At 42.6% G+C, this 8,876-nt stretch overlaps 1 protein-coding gene across 1 annotated transcript in view; it reads right to left on the bottom strand.

Annotated features, from left to right (window-relative positions):
* LOC103370208 (cadherin-10-like) overlaps window positions 1-7,895 on the bottom strand; it is a 23,516-nt gene extending 15,621 nt beyond the window's left edge. The window contains exons 1-2 of the mRNA XM_008299178.1: window positions 7,683-7,895; window positions 1,856-2,150 (exon numbers count right to left, since the gene is read on the bottom strand). Of these exons, the coding sequence (XP_008297400.1) occupies window positions 1,856-2,150; window positions 7,683-7,895 (508 nt within the window). The remainder of the gene's footprint in view (window positions 1-1,855; window positions 2,151-7,682) is intronic.
* Between the last annotated feature and the right edge of the window lie 981 nt (window positions 7,896-8,876).

The following is an 8,876-nucleotide window of genomic DNA, read 5'->3' as shown; positions in this document are numbered from 1 at the left end:
GAGTCACAAGTCTGGCCAACTTTAAGTAAATATTAGTATTTGTCTGAAGTACATTGAGTGCTAGCAAAAATAATTATACATAAATGCCACAGCAACTAATCTAAATGCTAAATTTTTACGCTTTTTGTTTGTTTTTCAAATGACTGAATGAATGAATGAATGAATGAATGAATGAAGGCAGGCTATATTTGCAGCTAAAGTTGGCAAAAATATGCATTTTTTCAGACTCTGGTGTTGTCTGTTTTGTTCGATTCATTTTCATACTCGTACTAATGGTGCTACCTTTAGCTTCGGTCATTTTTTCCTGTTGTCACAGTCAGAAGTCTGGCCACTTTATTTAAACACTGGACGTTTCTGGGCCCATATCGGCTTATATTTATAAGTACACTGAGTGCTAGCTAAAATAATTCTGCATAAATGTCACAGGAACAATTCTAAATGTCTTTTGTTTGTTTTTTTTAATGAATGAAGGCTATATTTGAAGGTAAAGTTGGCAGAAATATGCATTTTTTTCAGACTAGTGTTGTTTTTTTGTCGATTAATGTTCATCCTCTGCTACCATTAGCTCACCAAGGTAATTCTTTTTTTCCTGTTTTCATGGTCAGACGTGTGGCAACACTCTGTAAACTCTGGAAGTTTCTGGGTCTATAGACAGCCTGTTTGTCTCTAAGCATGCGCTGATACCTGGGGTTGGATGGAGCTCTTTGAAAAGTGTTTCTTTGCTGTAAGAAACTGCATAAAGCGACTAAGACGGACACCAACACACACACACACACACACGCTGAGGTGACTGAATTAAATAAAGTAAGATTAATACACATTTCAGCTTAGAAAGAGCTCAGTTGCTCTCAGATATCCTGTCATTGAAATCGCTTCCACATTAAGTCCTGCATAATCCACCCGAGCGTTTCAATAACACCACATTGCAAATACTGTCCTTGGCATTCAGGAGACCTCTGCCGTGTCCTGTTTGGGTCTGACTGTCTCCGTGCATACTAATGAACCCCCGAACATCTGTCCCACTTAGTCCCGGCACTGATAGTATAAAAGGGAGCTGCTGATTTTTTTTCATGGGTGGCTGGTTTGATTAACCAGCGCGTTGGGTTTGAACATATAAGGCAGTTTATTAGTCCGGCAGTAGTGACCCCGACTCACCATTTTTCCCCCCAGAATCCATCCAGTCAGACAAAAAAAATGGTGCCACATGAATTCCAAATGGAGTATTGTTATTGTCATATTGGCAATTGGGTTTTGATTTACCCTTGATTGCTCCCGTGTATTAATTTGCGGTTGCATAATTGAGGATTGATTTCAAGTTGCATGCATTATTTTCGTAAGCTTTGTTTATATTCATGCCAACTGGTTTATTTATATTACTTGAATGGAATGAAGTGGAGTGCAATGAAGCAAATCCTTAATTGGAAAGACTGTGACAATCTAAACTTTCAATATTTCTGCCGCTTATTAAAAATGGCAAATGGCATTGCCTGTTATGAATGCCCAATGAGCCTGACCAAACAAATAACAATCACAAAAAAAAAAAAAAAACAGCAAATAACTTTGAAAAAGCGAATACAGCGGCGCGTTGGGCCGGTCCGGCTGACGGATGAACGACACTCTATAGTGTTTTGCTTTTTCTATGTTGCTTGAAAAGTGTTTTTTTGCCACATTCTATTAGCTGCGTAATTGCATCAATTCTTAAACAGATAAATAAGGGCTTGTGATTTCCCGTGTCGATTTATATGCTGTTTAATTTCTTAGTTTATTGTTTGGTGAATGAAAAGAAACCCAATCTGGTATCTTCAAATTGCCCCTATCAGTCCAGTCAGCAACAATATTCAAACTTCCAACTCACCAACTTCGGACATCTCGGGGACGCTGGCGAAGTAGATTTCCTTCGCGAACTTGGGCGCGTTGTCGTTGATGTCGTGGATTTTGATGTTGAACTCGGTGTCGGGCTCCAGCTCGCTGTTGGTGTTCCTGTCCAGGACCTTGGCGTGCAGCGTGTACATGGCTTTCTCCTCTCGGTCCAGCCTCTTGGTGGCGTGAATATCCCCGGACTTCTCGTCGATCAGGAACAGGGTGCCCGCCCCGTCTCCGGTCAAGACGTACTTCACGTTGCCGTCGCCTTTGTCCATGTTGGAGTGCAGCTAGAAATCAGAGAGACCCATTGAATACATGGGAACGTTGGGTATGGGCTTGTATTTGGAGACGTTGCACTTCATGACTGACAAGACAAGATACAACTCCAGTTTTTTTGGTGTATGTATATCTAGTGGCGACCCTACTTTGCTGTTTAAAGTTAACTTTCTATGCAGTTGTTGCCCTTGAAACCCTTCTGCATTATTGACATCAAATCAGTTTGCAATGTGGATCCAAGAGTATCAAACGTTCTTTGGTTTTAGACCCTTGTTGTCGAAGTTTTACCTCTTTTTCACTTTTGAAAGTTCATTTAAACTCTAAAACGTTGGTAACGGTGACCTTTTAGCTGCTCTTGCTCACCTCAAGATGACAACTTTTTCCGCTAGTTTCTCCCAATTTAAGGACCACTACGGTGGATTTAGTGGTACCTAGTGGTGACGTAGCAGAATGCAACCAATCAAAAACCCCACTTTTTTTCAAATTAGAAGCTATAATGGCTGCTACTTCAATTTGAAGACATGAAACACCCTTTCTAGAGCCGGTGTTTGGTTTTGTCTGTAGAAACCAACACAGCAGACTCCATAAAGTTGAACCAGTTGAATCAAAAACACAATATTTCGTCTTTACGGGTGATCTTACACACATTTCTCCCCTTAGATTTTTCAAAGAATCAGCCGAGACAGACTTCCTCGACGTTTCCGCCCCAGTCCAAGTGCACAAAAACCCCCCGACACCCCCCGCAAACTGAAATAATGGCGTAAAACCCACCGAGGAATCCGTTTTCATTCCCCCGAATCTCGGCACAGAACGGCGTCTGCTGGGCACCCGCGGTGTCAAGTGGTGACATACTCCATTACTCCAGATCAAATTAGTCTGAGATTTTTCTTCCAGATTGTGCCTTTGAAAAATGATGAAAACCTGACCTACAGCAACAATTGCTAAAATTAGTCACCTCTGACCTATCCATCACCTTGAAGCATCTCCGAGTGTCACCGAGGAGTAATGGCGGCGCGCTGTGACAGACACTTGATTCAAGCTCATTACTGTACTGGATCTGTCAGCAGATATATTTAGAGCGCTATCTCATGGGTTCACATTTTAAATGACAAGTAGTTAGGGACACAGAATGTACGTCAGTAACTTATTAATATTAATGTCTGCATGCTGTGAGGAAACTAATTATTTTTTCCCGCAGTTGGAAGAGTGATGTCAACAGTACAACTTTGGATGGGAGTCAGAAATGTATTGCCAGAGTGCTAGCTATTCTCAGGCAGAATTAAAAAAATAAAAAAAAACGGGGACGCATGTGGGGAAAAAAAAAAACAAGATGCTGTCAAGTTCAAATGAACAATATACACAGTATTTGGCACCGCGTTTGAAAATATTTTCATGCAGATGAACTCCATTATCCAAAGTCTATTAAAGAGGAATATCAGTCAGCTTGAATTCTCACATATATTTGTGCTCGGAGACAGTCTATTCATTGTTTGTGAATATGAATTCTCTCCTAAGCTGCAGGCTAGTGAACCAAGGATTTAGGCGTGTTATGGATGTGAAGGCTGCTGCTGCTATTGACTATGAATGACAGGCTAATTTTGGCAAGCAGGAGAGTGTTTGTATGAATTTTTTGCATTCAAATGGGCTTCGTATCAGAGGTATGTGCTATTAATCCCTTTAGAAAAAAAAAAGAAATGTTTAAATCTCCTCTCCCCTACTTTGAAATTCATTGTTTCTGTGCGTCGGCTGCAGGAGGCTCGCCGTGCAGCCTTCCAACTCCTCTGCGACATGAGACGAGCACATTTCATTACTGTTATTCAGAACTGTGGCTGTTCAAACACACTTCTGTGTTCACACTGTAATAATTAGGCCAGTGCAATTTCAGACCATGTCACACACCACAGGAATTGCATTTTTTTTCTAAATCTTTTGATTATATTCTCCAAGAGGTTTTTTTTTTTTTTATCTGATTATTACCATATTTCTGAGTCTTGGTTGTTAATCCTGCAAAAAAAAAAAAAAAAAAAGGAAGCGGAGGAGCAAGAAAACAACAAACAACACACCATCAAAGGAGCCTATACCTATGCAGCCAAGCTGTCTACTAGATAATAGGAATTTTACAGTCTTTGCAGAACCATGTGTTTTGCATATTTCCTTCAGTCTAGATTGAAGCCTGCGAGCCTTCACCCTCGTGCACTCGTGCCGGTTATTGGGTATTTACATAGCGTATGGGTAAAAGCACTCCCTCCCCATGGCCACATACACTCCTGACTGAGTGCTACTGTAAATAAGGAGGAGTTCTGCATAACTAAGCGATGTTAGCGTGCGATAACGTGCCGTCTAAAAATAAAAAGTGCTCCGGTTATCTGTACGAGGCGAGGCGGCACCGTGCCAGCAGCGTGGAGCTTTAGGATTTGATTTCTGCCGGGATGTCCCACAGAAACTATATAAATTTAATGCAGTCACTTGAAGCGTGGAGACTAATGGATTTTTATTGACATACACCAAAAAGTGAGCCTCCGTATGCCGAAGTGTGCTAAACTCTGCGTGATAATCTCGTACAGCCCTGGAAAAAAAAAAAAAACCAGGAAAAACCTGACATTGATACTGTGGCACAAAGTGCTTTCACACAGCCCTAACAAAATCAAATGTTAGCACTACCACACTATATTTGCAGAGATTTAGTGGCTCTCCTTTCAAGGCCTTGCAGCACAAACACAGCCTTTTCAAGGCCTTACAACAGAAGCACAGAAGAGAGCCTTGATGAGTTAAATCGCCTTGCACAAACACTGAGGAATTGTCAGTAAAGCAGCGAATCATTGGCAATTCTTGTCAGGTCTCTGGTAAGCATTGCTCGCTGCTGCAAAGAGGAGATAGCAAAATAGAGCGCAGAACGGATACAGAATAATTACTCTTCCTTCTCCCTCCGTCTGTCTCTTAAGACATAGGCACAAAAAAAAAATTCTTTACTACGAGAGCGCTGTACGACAATGTACACTATGTAGGTTAAGGTTACAGCTTACAGTGTCTCTTTGTGTTTTCTGCAGCAACTTCTGAAAAATTCATGCAGAGCAGCATTGAGCGAGGCCTTGCAACACAAATATATATATATATAAATAAATCCCAAGGATACTTATTGTCAAAATATTACCACAACAAAGTGAGCTTCCTTGAATATTTTAATTTGGGGCAGCACATTTTGTTTACAAGGCAACAAGACAATGCAGTGTACCAGGAATTTAATAGGATTTAGCTCACTTCAAACGCACCAACTCAAACGCTCCAGAATCCCAAAGTTTGCGGTCGTATTGCTCGGCGTTGCAAGCATTCACAGCAACTCCGCAGCCCTGATTAAGAAGTAGGGCACCACAGCTGCACACAGTGAGCGCTCACACTCATTAATGGCCCCGTGAAAGTCAGTTAAAATGAGATTTGCGGGTTTTTTTCTACACTCTGCGCGCTTCGTGAAATAAACTGTGCATTTTTTTTTCTTTCTCTTCTCCTCCCTCCCCGTTGTTGGCAGTTGAACCCGAGCAAAGGGGAGCAGGATGTTTAATAATGAAGTTATTTGTCTCCCATCATCCTGCGAGGTATCAGTCAGCACTATTCAGCCTGTAACCCTCAAAGCCGAGCGTCTCTTTTTTTTTTTTCTTTCTTTCTCTCGAGCACCTCGACGAGCGACGCGAGTCGCATTTATTATATATTTCGGAGAAAAGAAGAAGAAGAAAAAAAAAAGTGCAGCCAAGACCGTGACCGAGTCTTTACATCACGTTTGATTGCCATAATCAAGAAATCAACCTCAAGTGACAGTCGGTGAGTGTGTGTGGGTTGATTAGAGAGGTTTGATTGAATGTGAAATAAACAAGGTCTCCCACAGTGCACTGCAAAGGCCATTAAGTGATCTTTATGTGGAAGACCATCAAGGCTTTGATGGCTTTGTGCCGGGCATGAGAGTGCTTTTTTGCATTTGGTTTAGATTCCCTTTTTTGTTGCATTAATCACTGATTCTTTCATGCTTTCTGTATCACTATATCACACTGAATCGCCACTTTTTGCTTGATAGATTGCAGCAGGTATGCTTGTTTTCTATCCTTTATGCATCAAACTATCCCCTCGTCTTCAACTCTGCAAAGTTTAAGTGATGGAATTAGTGATTTGTATCACCACAGGTCCTCCCTGTGAAGCAGAATGGAAGCATGTGCCTGCCCTATTTCCCCCCCATCCATCCTCCATCCATCCTCCATCCTCCTCCTGCAGTAATTTATTACAGCCTCGTGTTTTTCTGACAGTTTAATAGTGAATGATATTGGACACAGGAAGAGTGTGGAGCTGGTGAATGTGATTGCTGTCATGCCACAGAAGTTGGGTGCCAGAAAGCATCAAAAGACTCTGGGAAAAAAAAAAGAAGAAGAAGCCACATCGCACCAGTGGCTGACACCTCACCGGATGGCCCCATTTGTAGTTAGCGTTTGCTTTGCTGCTTCATCACATAACACAACAAGGTGAATTTCATTGCCCCCCTCTCCCGCCTCCCTCTTGATTGATATGTTTTCCTCCTCATCCTTCTCTCCCCTTTTTAAACTCTTTTTTTTTTTTCCCATTTATTTTTTTTTTCGCCGCATCAGGATGATGGTTTCTGCAAAAAGAAGTTGTCATATCCCCCTACTCAACCTTGCACGAGACACTTGTTTACTCCAGAGAATGAGGTGTGTGATGAAAGCGAGCTTCCTCTGAGAAAATTGGCTGTCGACAGTCACCTCATTTTCCTCCCTCGAGTTGATAACTGTAGCGTTCCCCCATCGCACCTGTCTTTGTAGCGCTAGCACGGGTGAGCTGACAAGAACCTCTCTCTCTGTGATCTGGTGTGGGTGGAGAAGAGCGCGCCATTGTCCCCAAACGCTGCCATTTTTTAAAAATTTTGTTTTTCGGCCTTCAGATTCGAGTCGCCTTGGCCTCCTGCAACAAGAAACTATTTAAACGCGCTTTTGAAAGATTTCAATTAGCGAGCAGTAGGTGTCACTGTCTGCTCGTCGCACTTCCGTTTGTGTTTTTGTTTTGTGTGTCACATCCGTCACGACGTCCTCGAGGGCTCATTTAGCGACGAAGAAGTCTTTGTTTTGAAAAAGGGGGTCTCGCCCACAGCCTTGGGCTCATGAATCCTTTGCTGTTATTGACTGATTTGAGCAGCGATTGTGACGCTTTTTTTCCCCACCGCCTGAAATGACTTTAATATTCGCCGTTAATAAAGCCGCGCATTGTTGTTTCTCTGTTATCGGGGAGATAGTCGTGTTGCACTGATGGCACCTGCCCAATAAGTAATCAATGGGAGTTTGATTTTTAGATATAATGGTGCGTTTTCACCGAGCAAACAGTGTGATTAAAAGTAGACTCGAGGGGAGGGGAGAGTTTGTTTTGCGCCTATCTGATGGTTTAGCTGCGCCTGTAGCCGCCAGCTTTCTGGCAGCCCCATTCATCTTCAGCCAGTTACATCTTCAACAAGCTTAAACGCCCTCTAATTAGTCTGCGCTGCTTGGACACGTTACCTTGCCGACATACTGATGGTCATTTCCCGTGTATTCCTCCAGCAGAAAGAACTGATTCCACATCCATCCACGTTTGGAGCGCTGGAGGATCTTGCCGTCGCTCTCCGGCGTCCCAAACACATTCCCAATATTCCCAGGCGTCAGAGGAAGGGCAGCGCTGGGCCGCGGGATCGAGAGCATCAGGAGCGGGAGCAGGATCTGATTGGCTATCATGGTATCCAGTCAGGCTTAGGGGGGGGAAGTGTCCTGGGCGACTGGTGGATTACGGCGATAGGCTGCTGGAAGGTAGCGTCACCAGAACAGACATTGTATTCCGTTTCTTTGATGTCCTTTGGATCCCTGCGAGAAAGAAGAAGAAGAAAAAAAAAGTAGGAAACTGGAGTCAAGAAGCACGTCATGACACTTATGTATCTCTCTTACAATATCCTTTAAATCCTAGCATGGTAGAGGGACCACTGGAATAGCAGGCGGCTTACAGCAGCATGCCCGGCAGCCTGGTGCACATTTACTGTACTCTTCCTTTCAGTTTGGGCTTTTTGCAGGGCAGCAGCTATGGAAATTATGCAATTACCAAACAGGAATGTCTTCTGTGGGCTTTGTGCAAGGCAGGAAGGTGAGCTTAGAAGTTTAGCATCGAGTAGAAAAATAAAATTAATGAAACCATCCAAACCTCATTCGGAGATTATTCTCAGTTAAATCATCTAATAATAATAAGAGAAAGTATTCAAAACTAATGCAGCGGAACTCATTAGACAAACTTGTGATAAATGATTTGGAGGGAGAAAAAAATAAAAAAATCAGAAGACGCCATTGCAGTACGAATGTATCACCAAAGGACTGCAATAATCCCAGTGTCAAATCAAGTTTAATCACCCATGCTCCTTGTTTTGTATTAAAATCAGCCGGCTTTGACGTATCCATAATGTGCTTTATGAGAGGTGCTTATTTATTTAACACTAATTCAGACACTCTATAGAAACCACATGCACCTCCTTTAGTGCACCTTTTAGCGGCAGATGATCTTATTCCGTGGACTTGACAATCAGACCTACCCATCAGCCGTCCCTCCTCTTCCTTCATATAAAGGAGTGCAGCAGCACTCCGCTAATTATACGTTGCATTACTGATGATATGAAAACACTGATGACACGCTTCAAAGCCCCGACGAGCATGTTTGGTTGGCTTAATACTGGC

This window comes from Stegastes partitus, unplaced genomic scaffold, assembly GCF_000690725.1.
Source record: "Stegastes partitus isolate 25-593 unplaced genomic scaffold, Stegastes_partitus-1.0.2 Scaffold1388, whole genome shotgun sequence".
NCBI lineage: Eukaryota > Metazoa > Chordata > Actinopteri > Pomacentridae > Stegastes > Stegastes partitus.
Note: the sequence above shows the minus strand (reverse complement) of the source record. Positions and strands in the feature narration are given on the sequence as shown.